This window comes from Crocodylus siamensis, chromosome 4 (genome assembly GCF_052110815.1).
Source record: "Crocodylus siamensis isolate JL-2025a chromosome 4, ASM5211081v1, whole genome shotgun sequence".
NCBI classification, from domain to species: domain Eukaryota; kingdom Metazoa; phylum Chordata; order Crocodylia; family Crocodylidae; genus Crocodylus; species Crocodylus siamensis.
Genome location: NC_143398.1, coordinates 101,453,153 through 101,472,571, shown reverse-complemented (window position 1 = coordinate 101,472,571; position 19,419 = coordinate 101,453,153). Strand labels below are relative to the sequence as shown.

General features: G+C 42.7%; 1 protein-coding gene across 1 annotated transcript in view; it reads right to left on the bottom strand.

Annotated features, from left to right (window-relative positions):
• Positions 1–3,367: 3,367 nt before the first annotated feature.
• Positions 3,368–19,419, bottom strand: part of NUAK1 (NUAK family kinase 1) — a 65,399-nt gene continuing 49,347 nt past the window's right edge. The window contains exons 5-7 of the mRNA XM_090043166.1: positions 9,183–9,302; positions 8,690–8,822; positions 3,368–7,407 (exon numbers count right to left, since the gene is read on the bottom strand). Of these exons, the coding sequence (XP_089899292.1) occupies positions 6,254–7,407; positions 8,690–8,822; positions 9,183–9,302 (1,407 nt within the window). The 3' untranslated portion in view covers positions 3,368–6,253. The remainder of the gene's footprint in view (positions 7,408–8,689; positions 8,823–9,182; positions 9,303–19,419) is intronic.

Genomic DNA, 19,419 nt, shown 5'->3' with positions numbered 1-19,419 from the left:
CCAGTTAGTCTTACCTCGATCTTGGGTAAACTTGTTGAGAGAATTATTCTGGCACATGTCCATGAGGGGCCAGCAGGGGAGATTATGCTTAGGAGCAACCAACACAGGTTCATTAGCAACAGGTCCTGTCAGACCAACCTGGTGGCCTTCTACGACCAGGTCACCAAATCCTTAGATGCAGGCGTAGCAGTGAACATAGTCTTCCTGGAGTTTAGGAAGGCCTTTGACACTGTCTCTCACCCCGTTCTCATTAAGAAACTGGGGGACTGTGGTGTCGACACCTCCACAGTCAAATGGGTCACTAACTGGCTTGGAGGGCCGCACCCAGAGAGCAGTGGTGGATGGGTCATTTTCGACCTGGAGGGTTGTGGGCAGTGGGGTTCCCCAGGGCTCAGTCCTCGGGCCTGCACTGTTCAACATCTTCATCAGTGACTTGGACTTGGGGGTAAAAAGCACCCTGTTCAAATTTGCTGATGACACTGAGATGTGGGGGGATGTGGGCACTTTAGAAGGAAGGAATAGTCTACAATCAGACCTAGACAGGTTACAGGGGTGGGCGGACGAGAATAGGATGGGATTCAACGCTAACAAGTACAGGGTGATGCACCTGGGGGGGAAGAACCAGCAGCATACCTACAGGTTGGGGGACTCCCTTTTCGTCAGTGCAGAGGCAGAAAAGGATCCTGGAATCAACTATTGATGCTAAAATGAACATGGGCCAGCAGCATGGGGATGCAGTCAGGAAGGCCAACCGTACCTTGTCATGCATCCACAGATGCATCTCAAGCAGGTCCAAGGAGGTGATCCTCCCCCTCTATGCGACACTGATCAGGCCGCAGTTGGAGTACTGCATCCAGTTCTGGGCGCCACACTTTAGGAGGGGTGTGGACAACATGGAGAGGGTCCAGAGGAGGGCCACACGCATGATCAGGGGGCAGTAGGGCAGGCCGTACAAGGACAGGCTACGGGACCTGAACCTATTCAGCCTCCACAAGAGAAGGCTGAGGGGGGATCTAGTGGCCTGTTACAAACTAGTCAGAGGGGACCAGCAGGCATTGGGGGAGTCCCTGTTTCCCCGAGCACTACCAGGAGTGACTAGAAATAACGGTCACAAGCTGGCAGAGGGTAAATTCAGATTAGACATCAGGAGGCGCTACTTTGCTTGGAAGTTGGTTCCAGATCCTAGCTGCCCTGACAGTGAAGTGGTGCTGGCTGCTAACCTGGGGGTCTTTAAGACAAGCCTTGACAATCACCTTGCTGGGGTCATTTGACCTCAGTTCTTTTTCCTGCCATGGCAGGGGGTCGGACTTGATGATCTGCTTAGGTCCCTTCCAACCCTAACTATGAAACTATGAAACCCCAGCAGGTGGCCCTACACCAAGGGCTTGGTGAGCAACTGTTCACCAGGGCACCCACGGGGAAAATCAGGAGTAATGGCCACAAACTCCTGGAAGATTGATTCAGGCTTAACATTAGGAAAAATTTCTTCACAGCCAGAGTGTCCAGACTATGGAATAAGGTCCCTCCAGAGGTGGTGCAACCACCTACCTTGGAAATCTTCAAGAGGAGACTAGACAGTCACCTTGCTGGGGTCACCTGACCCCCAGTTATCTTTCCTGTCTGGTGGACCTGATGATCTTCCGAGGTCCCTTCTGACCTTACAATCTATGAATCTATGAATCCCAGCTGTAAAATGAGAATAAAATGCCCACTTTTGTATTGGTGGATTTCAGAACATACACACATATTACAAAGGTGGAGTTTTTAGACCTGCTCATAACTGAGAAAGCAGATTTGTAATTGGTATTAGAACCTCTAAGAGGCAGAGTAGCTAAGTGGTAAAGGCACTTCATGGCTCTGGAGCCATATGAATTCAAACCTTATACCAAACACCACACTGCCAGTCCACCCAGCTGTAAACGAAGATCTGGCTGTTTGGCTAACAGTCAAAAGTAGCTGGATATGATGCTAGCCACATTGCTGCTTTATATGTGCTGGAGAACTGTGCTAATCATGCTAAGTCAATGGGCTGTGATAGGCTCAGTCAGACCTTGGCTAGGTGCTCTTGGCTCTTTGCATTAAGTTCACTTGTCTAGAAACTCGCTGCTTCCTTTTTTATTAAGAAAGAAAAATAAGTTGTTCCCTCAACTTCCCTTTTTCTATGGGAAAAAGATCTTGAAAATTTCATCACAGCTGCCACAGAACAGTCTTGCTCTGCCATCATCCCTGATTTCCTCTCATTACCTCCCTCATCAATTTGTCCTAAGCCCACACACCCACAATTTAGTTCTTATTACACTTCAGATACATAGATGCAATGACTGACTCAGAATATACACTTAATGCTTTCGTAGGTCAATCAATGTAAAGCCAGCTAATCACTCCCTTTAAAATGTATTAATGGGTATTTGACTTTTCTCTCTATTGGTTTGTGATCATCCGGACCCAGATAGGCTAATTTAGATATGCACTTAAAGCAATGTCTCTTTAGCTTTAATAAGATCAGGGTAGAATTAGAGAATGGAAGGTTATTTTGCATGACTTACAAATTACAGGCCCAAATCCACACCGCTTGGGAGTAAAACCCTAAAAAATTCCAAAACAAAAAACAGGCATCCTGAATAAATCAAGCAAGATGCTTTATACACGGTGTCAGAGCCAATATCTGGACATTTCCTATGCTCAACAGGATACCCAATCTCCAGTTTCCCTTCCGGTGCCCCAAGACTGCCAAGGAAAGGAAACACCAAGATTTCACCTTTAAGGAGCTACAGCCTCTTATTTTCAAGTGGTCTCCAACAAAATACGTTGAAAGTGGACTCTGTTTTTGCCTTTCACTGGCCTACTGCTCTGCCTGCCGAAAGCCATATAATCTAAACCACCACACATTTGATAGCAGCAGATGGCCAACAGCCTTTTGTCCAAACAGGCCTTGGATTACATCAACACAAAGATTTAAAAAATAATATGATTCCTCTTCCCAGCTGAAAGGGAAGGGTAATGTGATAGGGTGTCACTAGGCTATAAATGCGTTGCTGTATCTGGCTGTAGGATAGCCAGTTCTCACCTGCAGCACACCTGGCCCATGGATCTAATTCATCTCCAGGAAAGAAAATCCTACCCTGCTATTTTTCTCTGTGGTATTTTAATACAGCTGAAAATCTTGAATAGTTCCTGATGCCAAATCTTTCATAGTGTGCACATCTCAGTGGCCACCCACAAGATCTTCAAATGCATGAATAAACCAAAAACTTGGAGTAAACAACTGGGGTATGATTTACTGAAACACTGCTGTATTTGTGCATGAGCTGTCTATTTAGTTCAGCTGATATGCATTTATTTGAAGAGAAAGAAAAAGACTTCCCAGTTACATTAAGTTCATTTTTATTTAATAAAAAAAACAGTATTGATTAAAAATACAAACACTTTGGGTGATTATCCAGCATTTTTCCCTGTGTGCCTTGTAAAAGCTCAAACCAACCAATGTGTGGGAAAAAAGAAAAAAAACAAATCGCCAGACAATTTTGGCCAGAGCTGTAATGTTGAACCAATTAAATTACACCAAATATATTATTATACCTTTGAAATGGCTTTCAGACCAATAAATAAAAAAAGACAAATTCAAATAAAAAAGTCAACTTTGTATTACAAAAAAATTAAATAAAAATCACAACACTAATAATAACAATGTGCAGTCAAGTTTTTTTGTTTTTGTTTTTGTTTTTTTTCCATCTCTTCTAGGAATGATAACATGCCAGTAAATCCCTACTTAACATTTCCAGTTTGGCAGCAAGCAGTCAATCATTCATTCACATTTGTACACAAGACAGCAGGCCTGGGCAAATGCCTTGGTAAATCTGAGCCTTCTGAATGGCACTATGCTCCCCACAAGGTCACGCTGAGTCCCACTTCCATCATCTTTAAATGTATATATATCAATTAAACATTTACAGCCAGATTAGCTGCTGGTGTCAGTCAGGGCAATTCTACTGAAGCCAAGTTCCATTGGGTCAATGGAGCTGTGCTGATTTATGCCAGCTGAGGTTTTGGCATCTATCTCCAGAGTACAGAATTAAAGAGTGTCTTCTGACCATGACTGGAAAACTCACTTAAATTTTTGAAACACTACAGAATCTACCTGAAGTAAGAGGACATAGCAAACCTGTTAGTTTTGTACCCTGCAAAACAGCACATTCACTTTGGAAGGGCAAAAACCAATTTTAAAAGGATGCTTCAGCATCACACTAAAAGGTGTGTGTCGTGTAGAAGTGGACTGACATTCCACTGCTTATAACAGTGAGTCAAAGTTAACTTTGCTGCCTGAGGGCACATCTCACCAGGATTTCATGGTACTCAATGTCATTTACACAAGGGCTGAATTTGGCCCAGCGTCTAATGATGGAGATAAGTGAGATGTATCATCCCTAAAGACAGATGAGTTGATTCAGGAGTTTGTCTTTATGCTAGCTAATCCATCTGGTTTTTAAGAAGGCACCAACAAAGTGAAAGACCATGGCACAATAAAGATTTCAGCTGGGAAACAGCTTCTGTCTATTTGAGATGGTGTCTCAGAGAAGCCCAAAAGGAATCTATTGAGCACTATTTCCCAATGGCTTTTAGGATTTTAGACCATGCCCAGAGATGATGGGCCAAATTCTGTTTCAACTGAAGTCATGGGGATAAAAAGCAATCAAAATCTGCCCTGTTACCTTTTGCTTGCATGATTGGTCAATGGGGCTGTTTGTTCAGACTTTTAGATCTGTATCCAATTTGATGTGATTTACCAAAACCTGTGTTTAGTCACACTGGTACCCAGTGAAACCAAGGGCCATCGGCTAAATGAGATCCAAAATAATATCCATAAGACTCCAGTTTGCCCAGGCCTGTCAAACACATAGTGCGCCTTTCTAACATAGGCTTACATTCAGGTAATCCAGTAGACCCACATGGTACCTTTATGGGAGTTGAAGCCTTTAGTCTAGATACTTAGATATGTCTAAGGATACATATACATATCCTTCCCCTTTTCAATACCATTGCTAATACCATTGCTTAAGCAGTACCATCTACAAATACATACAGAACTACCTGCATTTTCACACCAAATCCTTTAAGTCTACTGTTATTTCAGTGCTCATATACCAAATCCTTCTGTTCCATTACTACCTACTTAGAAACACTCTTATTTGGAGAAAGGCACGTTCTTCTGACTCTCAGACCTCTGTCCACTTACTACATGCTATAGCCTTCTCTTAAGCTAACATTCTAGAGGCAAACTATGCCCCACTCTCTGATTCTACATGCTAATAGCAAAGTGGCACCATTTGTTGACAGTGATAATGACTGGCATATAGAAATCATGTTTATTTAACCCCTGAGAGAACTTATTACATACCTCTTCCTAAGCATTTGTTTGACTGGCAATCTGGAAAATGTCAGAAATCTCTTAAATCAAAGGAATGACATCAACTAGCCACTTAAAATGTACATCTTCTAGCTCAGACTACTTTTCAGTTGCTGTATTTTTTCACAGAGTTAATGGCAAGATAGAATATATGCTCCTTACTAATGAACAGCAATCTCATGGTATATATAAAATATTTTCAGTAACATCCACCGTGTACTGAGGGTGACTATGTAAAGGTCCCTGTCCCATAACAAGTTCAGTAACTCATAGATTTTAAAGCCAGAAGGTAACACTGCAAACATCTGGTCTGGCCTCCTACATAATTCAGTCTATCTAAATATTCACCTGCAGTTTCTCCATTGAGTATAATCATTTCAGGCTCAACTTAAAGCATGTCTTTTTTCAAAGGACAGTTAATGTCAATTCAAAGATTTCAAAGTGGTGAAGATTCTACCACATACTTTTGTAGTGCTGCTGTCACGATTACTTATCATTGCTGTTCAAAATGTCTGACTTATTTCCAGTCTAGCTTCCATTTCCAGCCATTTTTGGATTTTGTTCTGTCTTTGGCTGCTCGGTCCTAATATGTTTACATCACATGTAAAAAGAGTTTAGTGGAGGAGAGCAACTAGGTAGTATTTTGATAATACCCATGGGAAGAGAGTTTGCATAATGTTCATGAGATGATTCGGGGCTGATTTACATATATTTCAAGGGTGTCAGCTGAGTAGGCACATTCACACCCATTTTGAAAACACTACCACTGTCAGCAAATAGGTAACCTGGCTAACTCCATCATAAAGGTACACAGGACAACTCCCTTCCCTCCTCACCATCTTCACTCTGCTAATTGAGCTTGTTGCAGATCTCTAGCGCTTTCTTGTAAACCTGAGTCACATCATCCATGTCTGTGAGAAGGGAAAAACTGCTGTCCCCCAGGCGATTTCGATAGCGTTTCAGATACTGTGGTCGTGGGCGATTCTGGAGTCCTTCGAAATCTTGGATCTGGAGGAAGTTTTCAGCAGAGACACAGCTCCGTATCCTCTGTCTGTTTGGCCTATTCTCTTGCAAATCCAGCAAGTCAAAGGAGTCACTGGACAGAATACTGTCATCACTGATCACGCTAGAAGGGCGACTGTAACTTCGAGATAGGCCATCCCCAGGCAGTACCACTTCCTCCATGGCTTCCAGAGTAGGTGTGTCAGGGCTGACCAAAGCTGACTCAGTGCTGTTGGTGGAATACTTGCTGTTATGTTTTAAGATGCCCTTACGCCTATAGGAGTGGCTGTGAGACCCAATTCTTGATGTTTCAGTGACACCAGGGGAAATGTCATTGTTTTCTGTTTCATCATTGTTGTCCAAAAGTTCAGAAGATTCACTCCGTTCTGGAGAGGAGTAATAGCCAGATTCTCGCTGCTGAGTCTTCTTCAAGATTCCTTTTTTTGGCATTAGGGAAGATTGTTTAGTGCCATATTTGCCTCCTACATCTCCCTCCACAACGCTTTTAATGGCTACACCAGTCCTACACAGTTCTTGCTCTAACTTAAAAGTGGAAGGTAACACTGGGTTGACCACTCCTTCAATGAACCCTGCACTGTGAGACCGATGCTCACTGTTGCTCCTTTTCTTCAAGATGCCTTTGGGTCTCTTGGAGGTTGGCTTGCATGCATTTTCAGCCCCTCCATCCTGGACAGATTGTGCAATGTCATTTTCCTTCTTTGATTTTTTCAGAGATCTCTGTCGCTCTAGCATGACCTCAGAACCTTTGGGTTTGGAAAGGCACTTCATTTTGGTATCAGTCTCTGGCTGGAGGCCAGTAGAACGGTGATGCCAATCAATAAACCTAGCCAGCAGCGGGGACTCTGAGTCCCTCATGGCATCACAGTCACAAACGCTGCTCTTGTAGCCCCAATTAACCCACCAGTGATTGGCTATGTCTTCAATGGTTGCTCGGCGCTCAGGGTTCACCATCAGCATCCACCTGATCAGACCACGAGCATCTATGGAAACAATGACATTTAAAATATAGACTTCTGTTTTGATTTTAAAATAGAAATATGGGCATGGATGATAAGCAGAAATTATGTTTCTCCAAAATAGATAAAACAAAGGTGATTTGCAGGGTAAGGGTTTGTTCATTTTCTCAACATGGGGGAAATGCTCTTAAGTGCTATTCCATATCTGAAGACATATGATCTACCCAGATGAATGTACCACTGGGTTATCAAATAACTGAGTGTTTTTCCATATTAGTGAAGGAATTTAATGTAGATACCGACCTTTCCATCAACCCTGATTATTATAAACCTTAGAGGAAAACAAAAGTGAACAAGGGTATTTTATATGACCTCCATTATTGCTTTTGTGAATATCATTTTTAAAAAGGAGGAAAGGAAGTAAAATGCATTATAATATAGGTTTTTTATGCATTCTTAAATTTCCACAAAACAAATGACATAGCAATAACTGGGAGAGAAAATATGAACAATGTTGGGAAACAAATGATGAGAGACAAGTGTCTTGTGAAATTTATGAAAGGGGCCATAGATTTTCAAACCAGAAAGGACTACTATGATCATTTGGCGGACCAGATTTCTTTGGTGATTTTCTATCAAGGCCCTATTCATTGTGTGATCCCCTTGTTCAGAAATAACTGTGAACACACTGGTATTGAATTCAGACACTGGACCAGGTTCTTGTGCAAGTGACTGCTTCTCCCTGACTATTTATCTTCTCTCTGCTTTTGATATCTATATCCCACAATGTAGTTAGACTAGAAGACTGATCGGTATCAGTACCATGTATCAAATTACAGCTTGTCTGAACAATTCCACTTGCAATAGCTAACAGACTTTCCACTGTCATAGATCTAGTTAAAAGAGCTTGTTAAAGCTTCCCTAAGGCAATAAAATCTATCTGCTATAAAACTTTCATTTCAAAAGGGCTTTGGGAAAACACTCAATCCAGATGGGAATTGATAACAGATGAAGTTTGGAGAAGTCTGGGAGATTCTTTTCTTTGTCTTTCTTTCTAAAGAGACACCAGAAAATGGTGGTAGAGGCAGAGCAGAAAGAGGTAGTTAACTGTGTTAGTCCGAAGTCAGGCAGAAAGCAGATATGCACCTTATAAACTAATTAAATAACTAACTATATATATTATTTTATTTATTTAGTCTATAAGGTGCATATCTACCCTGCTGAGAAGCAAAGCAGACCAGTCATACAGCGCTCCTGCTGTGATCTCAGTGCATTACACCCATATTTGTTTGTTTCCTTTTTATACCTGAGGGCTGTGTTGGCTCGCGATATTCTCCACTGCTGATCTGCCTGATTAGATTTTTGTGATCAAAGCCATCGAAGGGCATCGTTCCATAAACCAGCGTGTAAAGCAATACACCTAGGGCCCAGCTGTCAACCTAAAATGCACAGACAAAAGAGCATGAAGACTAGAAAAGCTGACTCCTGCAGCCTTCTAAACCACTAGTACCAGAAAAGCGACATAGCACCAGAAAAGCGACATAATGCTGACCTGCGCATCTTTCCGGACATACAAGTATTTAATATAATTTGTAAGCAAAGTAAATGAATGCACCAGAAGGTCAACTGAATACGTCCAACAGAAACACCCAGTGTAGTCCATGCAAACAGTACCATCCATATTGGGTTAACCTACATGGTCATTATTGCCAAAGCCACTCCATCCCATCCCACTCTACCAACAAAAGTTAAGATGAATTTTTATTTAAACTCTTTCCTTCCCTCCCCTCTGCCCTTACCTCTGGGCCTCGGTAAGGTCTTCCATTAACAATTTCAGGGGAGGCATAAAGTGGGCTTCCACAGAAGGTCTGCAAAAACTTGTCTTTGTGATAAAGGTTGGAAAGCCCAAAGTCTGCAATCTGTAAAGACAATTACAAGAGAGTTCTGTGGTATGGACATTTCTCTAATGAAAATAATAGGGATAGAGAAAGATCTATTAGTTAAAGCACCAGGATTGGGAGCCAGGATTCTTAGATTAGATTCATAGCTCAGCAACTGATATACTGGGATCATCAGTCAAGCATTTACTCCTGGGTGTCTTGCATATGTTTGCAAGGGTTATTTGCATGGGAACAAATCAATGATAAAGGGCCACTATTTGGATTTTGTAGCACAGTTGTATTTGGCTAGTGGTCCTTAAAATCCAATAGAAGTGAGGCAGTGAATTCATGGGGACCAAGGCAGAAGATCCTAAAAGAAAATGGTGTCTTATTCAGCAAGAAGGCAAGGTAGGTATTTCATCTTATAAAATACATAAATAAGATACATACAGGGTGTGTGTACACAAGATGCTCTGGTGCCATGGTGCCCAGTGGCAAAAACTTCGAAGCCACCACTACATTGCCATAGCAATGCACTCCTTTGTTATAGCGCATTCCTAAAGTGATATAGCAGGCAAAAATAACCATGCGTGGGCAGCATGGCATAGTACAGGCTGTTACTGCACCATTATTTAGTACTTCCACAGGGAAGTACTAAATGACACCACAGTAACAAAGGCGCTATGCAGCCATGTGTCGATGTGCCCTATAGAACACAAGCTTTATCTTATTAAGCATCAAGTACAATATGGAGAACAAGAGAGTATGATACTGACTAACTTTTCCAAATTCAACAGGCTCTGATTATTCAGGCATTTAGGGAAACCAAAGATCAAGTAGACAAGAACATGGGTATAAGACAATAAAACAGGAGTCCTTTCCTAATTGCAAACAATGGGCCCAAATCCAACCTTCGCAACACACGCGAAACTCTATGTGAGACTGCTGAGAACTCTGCCTGTGTAGGAACTACAGGATTGGGGCCAGACAATTTGTTTGTGACTTCTATGTTCTGTTCTTTTCTGTTAAAAAACAAAAATATGAACAAAAGGGTGGCCTTAAAAACTCCCAGGTACTTTTCTCCAGCATAAGGAAACATGCCTCAATTTATATTTCATTTTTTACCCAAACATCTTTGTTGCCCAGTTTCTCTATTTTATTCATGCATGCTACTGACCTAAGAAATGCTGGACTGCAAAACTCAGATAACACCATGCACAACAGCTTTTCATGTGGCTATCCTAGAAATCCTGTGAGTCACCCTATAGCTTCTAGCACAGTCAAACCCATCCTTTCTTGGGACAAATCCCACTTGCATGAGTCTCACTGAAGCCATAGGCAGATTGTGAGAGTCAGGGATGGGGCTGAACTTGAGATCCTGTGGAGGAGGTAGCTTGTTTCTCCATATGGGATCCTTTATAGGGGATGGATTAATAGCTGTATCTATAGGATATAGTTACATAAAGCTCTGGAACTTTGGTTGGTTTAATGATTTTTTTCCTATTTGGTGGTCTTCAAACTATGTTATAGAACCTAGTCCCAAAGAACCACAGTACAGCAGAAGCTGCTTCCTCTTCCTCATGGAGAAACCCCTGGGAAAAAGAGGAGCAGATCCTGGGCTTTCCCTCAGCAGTGAAAGAGTAGGTACCAAAAAAATGGGCAAGAAGTTGGGACAATACAGTGCATAAAACAGTTTAGGAGGCATGGGAGGTGATTTGGGAGAAGAACTGGAATAGGAGCTGCATGGACCCATATCAACGGTGGCTGCCACTAGAACCAGAAAGATAAGAAGCATGCACATTAGATGTAAGGCTAGTTCTGGCAGCTGGGATCCTGCTACTTACTAAAGATGTCTTAAAGGGAACTTGTAACCATTTTTTATTCTTTTGGAAGTATGAAGAAGATATGGGAGGTATTTTTTAGAACAGCAACAAAATATATAACATATACAAGACAGGAATTTTCTTCACTTCATAATAATTTTTTTTTCTATCACGAAGAAATTACGTCCCAGGGAAAACTAGTGGCATTGTGATGTCACAAGAAACAGGAAAGCAAAAGTAGAGTCATCAGATGGAAAAAGGACTTTTTTCTGACAGAATGTTTCAAATATGTGTTTCCTGCTACTAACTTATATGTTACTATGATGCTCAATGAATGCTTGGGATAAAGTTTTTCCTTGTTTCAATCCGCCTCAACTCCAAAATCTTCTGCAACAAAACCAGAGAACAAGAGAACAAAGAGAAAAAGAGCACTACAGGAGAAGGTGGACAGGAAGAATTTTCCAGGTCTTCTTTATATATCAGAAAAAGGCAAAAAAACAACACGATCCTGATTTTTTAAAATACCCTTTGTAGGAAATCTTTAAAGCCTTACCTCTCTCATGCAATTTCTATCACCCATCTTTAATATTTTGCTTCACTCTGGGCATGTCTACACATGCACATTTACTGCACAGTAACCAGAATTGCTGCACAGTATGGGCACATGTCTACATGTGTACTCCTGTACTGCGCAGTAAATATAGTGACTTAATATCACTTGGGCATAAATTTGATACCTGCATCATGCAGGTATCAAATTTATGCCCAATTATCAGGGCCAGCCCACAATTTTTAGGATCCCCTGCGAGATATTGTTTTGGGCCCCCTTGATGTGAAGAAACCGGCATCAGCAGGAGGGGAGGAGGGCAGCAAGCAGCTGAAGAAGCCGCCAGCAGCTGCAGTGGCAAGCGGCTGCATGTGAAGCTGGCAGCAACGCAGAGTGGCAAAGTGTTCACAGCCGGAGGGGGTCCCTTCGCTGCAGGGCCCCCTGCGGCTGCAGGTTCCGCAGGATAGGACAGGCCGGCCCTGCGTAGTAACACGTGTAGATGCCTTACTGGACAGTAACACTGTGTGTGTGGACTGACTTGGGACTAACTTTAGTTCTAAGTTAGTCCACACACAGCGTTAATGTGCTTTAACACCTGCATGTGTTGACATCAGCCTACTCTCACTTACTGTGCAGTAACTTTAAGCCAGCATAAATCCATGTGTAGACATGTCGTGTGTGTGTGCGCGCGCGTGTGTGTGGAAAGAGAGAGAGACAGAGAGAAAAAGAGAGAGAGAGAGAATATGCTCTAGTGATTTTTGGTGCTCCTAAAGTATTTCTGGTGATGAAGCAGCTGTTTTTGTTCATTAATATTAATTTTTCTCATCGCAGTCCATTTATAGTCTGAATTTATTCCATCTCCTAAATACTGTGCTATCAATCTGCTGTAGCAAAATTCAACACTTAAATAAGCATGGCTTGTAAAATCTTCATTGTATGCCTGGAATGTCATTGAAAGCAGCTGGTATACAATTGCAGTCTGCAAACGTATTCTCATGGCTCAAATTGCACTTAATTGCCCTAAATTCCACTTCCTTATCAAGTCACCCTAACTGGCTTGCAGGAAGTTGGTTTTAAGTCTTATGAAGTGTGCCCTGTCAATCAAAAGAAGAATGAGACCATTTCACTGTTTAAAACTTTTGTGCTGGCCCCTGAGTTTTATTTTAGTTCAGGACGCAGCTAAGACAGAAGCGGATACTGCACAGTATGCTTCCTTAAGAAAACACATTCCTTTAACTGCCCGGAATGTATAAAATGTGTGGATATATAAATGAGCATGTAGAACGGTATATGCACCACTCCTCATACCAAGGAACTCCAGACTTGGGCATTCATGTTTCCATTTTGGCCATTCAGGAAAAGAGTATTTATATTACAGTCCACTCCCATACTCACAGACTGATGCTTATCAGCTTTTCCCATTAAAACTGTCATGCCCCCCAAAACAAGATTAAGAGAAGCCAAGATTACTTCATGTTCTTGGCACTTAAATGGAGCTAAAGCAGTAATTCAAAAAACTTCCCAAATTGGGAGGAGCTGGAAAGCAGACTTTTATTCCCTTAGCTTCAGGAGGTGCATGTTTCATATTTACTGTTAACTACAATAAACCAGATGTAATTTATCGGTTGATTTAAGCGTGGAGTATAAAATTCCATGAAGTTTGCACTTTGCCAGTTTGCACCACATGAGAATCCATTTCTCTTTATATTTTAAAGTTGACAAATAATTTGGTCCACTCAGGCAGATGAAAGCTTTGCTGTACAAGAAACCTTACCTGAAGTAAAAGCACCTAACGGTGAACTAACTGCCCACTTTACCTCCTGCTAACCCAGCAGGATTTCAGGTATGCATTCTCCTTTCCAGCCCAACAAAAAGAGCAACCAACAGACTCTTGCTACTGAATTGGATTTTTCAATCCTGTGCTCACTTTGTGTAATTTTAAATTTACCATTTTAGGAGAAGCACTAGGGATTTGGCACTTCCTTAGCCTTTCTAACCATTCTCTGCCTGGGTATGGCTGTCTGTAACATTGTTCCATCCTAGCAGGTCTTGGTCCAGGATACAAACACCTGACTTCCCTGTAAGAATCCACTGAAATCTCATTATCAGTTTGAGGGGAAATGCTTTTTCAGTTTTAATCATTATCAGGTTTCCTGGCTTAGGTTAAAAACAATTTATCTGCATGTATTACTCTGCTTGTTATTCACCTGCACTGTGGTAACACCTCAGAGCCCCTGTGTGGACCAAGACCCCACTGTGGTTGGGTGCTGTCAGTACTATTTCTGACGCCACAAAAATCACCCTTTTGGCTAAAATTAAGCTCTGGTTCACTGTTCTTACACGTCATATACCAAAGTGTTTTCTACATTGAGTCTGCAATAAGACTCAATTTAAAAAGCAACTGGGAGAGGTTGTTAGCCATGGTAATTTGAAGTTAGAGAGAAGACGGGGCAGGGTAGCACATTGTATAGACTAGCTCGTTAGACAGCATGAGCTTTAATAAGCTACAGCCTACTTCATGCATCTCTGAATTAGTCCAGGAGTGCTCAACTCCTAACTCATGGGCTAGACTCAGCACACAGAGGCACGCCATCCAGTCCACAAGGGTCCTCACAGGTCCAAACATTTGGAAGTAGAGGAGTGATGGCAGTAATTGCTGCTCCCCTGCTGCCAAATTTCCAGACTTATGGGGAGCCCCATGGGCCAGACAAGACCATAGATTGACACGCTGAAGTGGGCCAGACCCAATCTAGGTGCACACAGGCTAGATGGAGGCAGCATGGGGCCTTGATCTGGCAGCGTGGGCCCCAGGAAGGCGATACGAGGCCCCGACCTGGTGGCACTGACTTGAGGGAGGCAGAAAGGAGCCTTGACCAGGGCTGTGGGAGGCAGCAGGGGGCCCCAAGCAGGGCTGAGGGAGGTGATGCAGAGGCTCTATGTGGCAGTGTGGGGGTAAGGAGGTGGTGTGGAGGTCTGATCCTGGTGTGTGGGGTCTGATCTGATCTGTGGATTCCCCCCCACACACACACTTATGCAGCCCATGGCACCAAAAGGTTGAGCACTGAGTTAGTTTATGAAGTGCCACCCTGTCCTGCCATATGCCTAACAAGAAACTGGTTATATAGCCCATAGGTCATAGATTCATAGATTCTAGGGTTGGAAGGGACCTCAGTGGGTCATCTAGTCCAACCCCACATCCCTGGCAGACAAGAAAAGGGTCACCAAACCTGGGGTCATGTGAACCCAGCCAGGTGCCTGTCCAGTCTCCTATTGAAGACCCCCAAGGATGGGGCAAGCACCACCTCCCCTGGAAGCCCATTCCAGATCCTGGCAACCCTGACTGTGAAGAACTTTTTTCTAAGGTCTGAAAATGCATCTGATCATTGGGCATATTAAGTATAAAAGTACAGGCCAGCAATGATCAGATCTTAGCAAAAGTTAGGATAATTTATTTCATTGTCTCTAAAGGATCTGGCACCCTTTTGATCTCACAAGTGACTGAAATTAGACATTATTTAGGTTAATGGGACTGGCTGAGGTGCAGTGTGTCTCAGCACAGGGGCTCCACAGCCCACGGAAACAGAGGAGAAAGCAGCATTGGGGCTCTGCAGCGGAGACAAGGGGGCTGCCAGCTAGCCCTGCGCAAAGGGACCCTGTGCCCCAGCTGCCCTTCCCCTCTCCCACAACACAGGGAGCCTGGCCAGGGGCCAGGAGGAGCAGGGCACAGCTTGCAACAAAGGGCACATGCAGGGGCATGCTCTGAGGCACAAAATAGTAGCCCAAATCTGTGCCACTGCAGCACATGCCCTGATTGCACTGGAAAGGTGATATGTTTCTCAGTTTTCAAACACTGGTGCTTCCTGTTGCACACCATCACACCTATCAAGTTTCCGGAGACTTCATTCACTAATTAAGCTAAAAAACTGACTTATGTCTTTGTGCACTGCTCAACTACTTTATGACTTTAATTTACACAGGATCAAATTTCTCAATAGCTCCAAAGTTGTCCAGGTATCAAATAAAAGAACACAATAAATTGGCTAACTCACTGCATGAGACCACATGATAATTTTTTATGGATCAAATGTTCTTTACTTCCTGTCTGAAAAACATTCTAGCATCTTCCCAGAGCTTGTTCTAATTATAGTGCAATTGTATAAATTGCATTATACAGGACACTGCTTTTTTCAGAAATATATACTTAATTATATATCACAACCCAGTGAAGAAAATGATTTCCTTTTATTATACTTTTCTTATAATCAATTAGTACATTTTGTAAAAGGCCCTGGAATCTGTTGGATGAAATATAAATACAAGATCATGAGACTGGAGATCTTAGAAGTGCAGATAACAATAAAACTCCCATTTCAGAAGATGTATTCTTTGAATGTTCAAAACCAACACTCCACCCTAAACTGCACATTTCTCTTTCTGCTTCAAGCATCTGTAAATGTTTTCAGAATCAGGGCCTGTTAGATTTACTCAACTGCAAATAAATAATTTACAGTTCCAGATGTGTTTCCTTGCCAACAAATATTGTTTAGGGAAACAGAGAAGAAGGGGAAATAAACTCTGTGTAACTTGCATAGAAACCACAATAACAAATTCTAAGCTGAAAGCATCAAGGGAAATAGTGGCAGTCTGTTTAACATCAAGTACTGCAAGTAGATTTCAATTATGTGGTAGGTAAGATACAAAAACCCTCACTTAAAGGAATCCAAATTCAGACAGTGTTGATAATTAGGAGTGTGAAATATAAACTGTTTTCCAATCTCTATCCTTTAGCCTCAAGAGGTTCTTTGTTTAAATACAAGCATCATGAGACAGCAAGACAGCTTGTAGCCACCTGTGGGTGTATATGCATGCCCATACATCAGGGGTTGTCAACTGTGGGTACACGTACCCCTGGGGGTACTTGGACCAGTCCTAGAGGGCACGTGCAGGTGGGTAGGGATGGAGCACCACCACCTCCCAGGAGTGGGGCCGGGGCAAGGGCAGTGGAGCCCCTCTGCGGGGTGGGGAAGCTCACACACAGTGGCTGCTGCTGCCACACCCCAGCCCAGTGAGCTTCCCTGCCCCACAGAGGGGCACCGCTGCCCTCACCTCAGCCTAGTGAGCTTTCTCGCCCTACCCCGGCCCTGCTCCTCAGAGGTGGTGGCACTCCATCCCTGCCTGCCTGAGTGCCATCCCTATCTCCCTGCTCCATGTCATGCCGCACACTATCCACACCCCACCCCCCGCTCGGCTGCCAGGGGTACTTAAGACTAAAAAAAGTTGAAAACCCCTGCTATACGTAGTTATACACTCAAAGATGTGCCTTACTTTAAGCAAAGGAACAACTGTGGAAGGGCTCAAAGTATACAAAATGCGCACATTTTAAGTTGAGCAGAATTTAGTTCAACACCAACAAAAGAACAACAGTGAATACCTCAAGCTATTTTTTTTTCCTGAGAGTTGCAGAGAAAGCGTAAGTATTACAGGATCCTTCAGCTACCAAAATTCCTCAGGTATTCCAGGGACACAACATTTACAATAAGGGACACCAGCAGTATTTTACATGTCTGGAGCCCAAGGGTGGGATCCTGGCTTCAATGAACACAATAAGATTTTGCCATTTGACTTCAGTGGGGCCAAGTTTTCATCAGGACACCTGTGAGCTTTTGACTGCTGGTTCATGTATATAGGCCTACTGAAATCAAAAGGGGAGGATTTCTAGGCTTGTGGACCTTCTGATGAGCATCTACCCATTTCCATGTGATCGTGTCAATCACTGGAATGTCTGAGAATAAGGCTGCCATTCTGAAGTACCTTCATTACATAAAGAATTTGGGTGTAAATCCACATGGAGTCAAAAGAGTTAAACTGGTATAAAATACACACAAGGGAGGAATGAAACCTTTTGGTGCAGTCCAACTTCCTGAAGGCTTGAGAAAATTATTGGTTTTCACATGATGATCACAGCCTATTGCTTAACCCCACCCATTTGACAAATTCCCCAAATTCTTCTTTTCTCTCAAGAATTCTGTGATTAGCTGGGAAGATAGCTTGGTGAGCAGTGTGGAAAGAGAGGTCATCCGGCAGGCGGAAGCAATGCCCTATAAAGGCTACTTTTGTTTCCAACTCTGCTATGAGACAGAGGGGGAGGAAGGCTGCCAGTATCAGTGATGTTGCTGGAATATAACTGAAGAGGCATTACAGCCCCGATGTTAATGACGAATATTCAAGTACCACATACGATGTGCCTTCTGTAGAAGGCTATTTTTAGAAACTGCATATTTATGTATCTTTAATCCAGTCAATCCAAGTTAGCTTCTGTCATCAGTTTTACACAGATGGTAACAACCATATGTTACTTTCTATTTCCATTTCCATTGCACACACATTTAAAATGAATAAGGCCTATCCAGTGTATAACCAGGAGACAGAGTGGAGAGCCTGGTGACTGTCAACGGTGAGACAGGACAGAAACCTGATTAAATCAAAACTTTAGCTGTAGAAACAGTTAGTAAATAGATTCCTTTGCTTTGCTATTAATTAATAAAGTACAACAACCAGCAGATACTATTGATCACCTATCTCTGTCTGGTTATCAGCAAGTTTCTGCACCCAACCACCTATGCTGCACAGAGCGGGGAGATGGGGGCAAGCAAAGTGACTAAATGTCTTTATAAGCATGGAATGATAAAGTTGGAAGTGAAACTAGGTCAGCCATTCAGAAGCTTCACTGATCTCCAAGAACTCTATTACTTAGCTTTTTATGGCTATTATTAAAAAAGAAAAGGAAAGAAAAAGAAAAAGAAAAAAAAGCCATTCCCATGCTTTTGCTGGGGGTAACTGACACAGATGCGACATCACTGATAGTTCAGAAAGCTACATTTGTGTCTGGAGTTCCAAGGCCATTTCCTAATGAAGCACATGTGCTTTACTGGGTTTATTTTGAAACTCCATTTGCTTATTTTCCCAACGTGATCAAAAGGACATTTGGAGTGTTCTGTGGAAGGCACTTAAACCCTGTAGGCCAAGAAAGTTTTTTCTAGACTCGGTAGCAGCTAGCAATAATACCATTTGTAAAGTAAACTGCATTGTATGAAGTACTCTGCTCTTTTCCATTGGTGAACTGATATTGCTTTGAGAAGTGAGCCTCTTGGGTGGTGTGATGATCTCCCCCCCATATTATTTAAGATTCCATTGAGAACTTAAAACGAATCATAAATAGTACTATCCCTCCCTAACCACCCACCCCTTTAGTTACATGCCAGGCATTCCTATTTTAACACTGGCCACCTACCAACATTGTTTCTCCTGGGAGAGTTGCTGCTCTCACAGTAGAAACCATGAGTGTAGAGATGTTCAAGATTTTTCTCCCACAGAAAAATACTCTGAGAGAAAAATAACCTAGGAACAACCAGGATTAAATCATTCCTGGGAGAATTTTCCTGGGGAGTGCAAATGTCTGTAGCTGTTATCTTTTGAGAGAAGCCATAGCACAGTCCCCCAGAATCCCAGGAGGCTTTGCTCCTATCTCATCTCCCAGGGAGACAAGTGTGTTACTGCAGTCAACTGCTCCAACTCCTACATTGTGCAGCAGGGAGAGGTGGGATAACCCTGAGCAGCCTGGGTCAGCCAATCAGGGCTGCCCTATGTATTGCTGCCATTTGTCTCCATGCAGACTAAAGGAGCCTCCAGAGCATGCTGAGATGTGTTCGCTGGGGCCCCCTGGATGCATAGTGTCAGCACTAAAAGTTCTCTGTTCTTCAGGGGTTCAGCATTCAAATATTTGTTC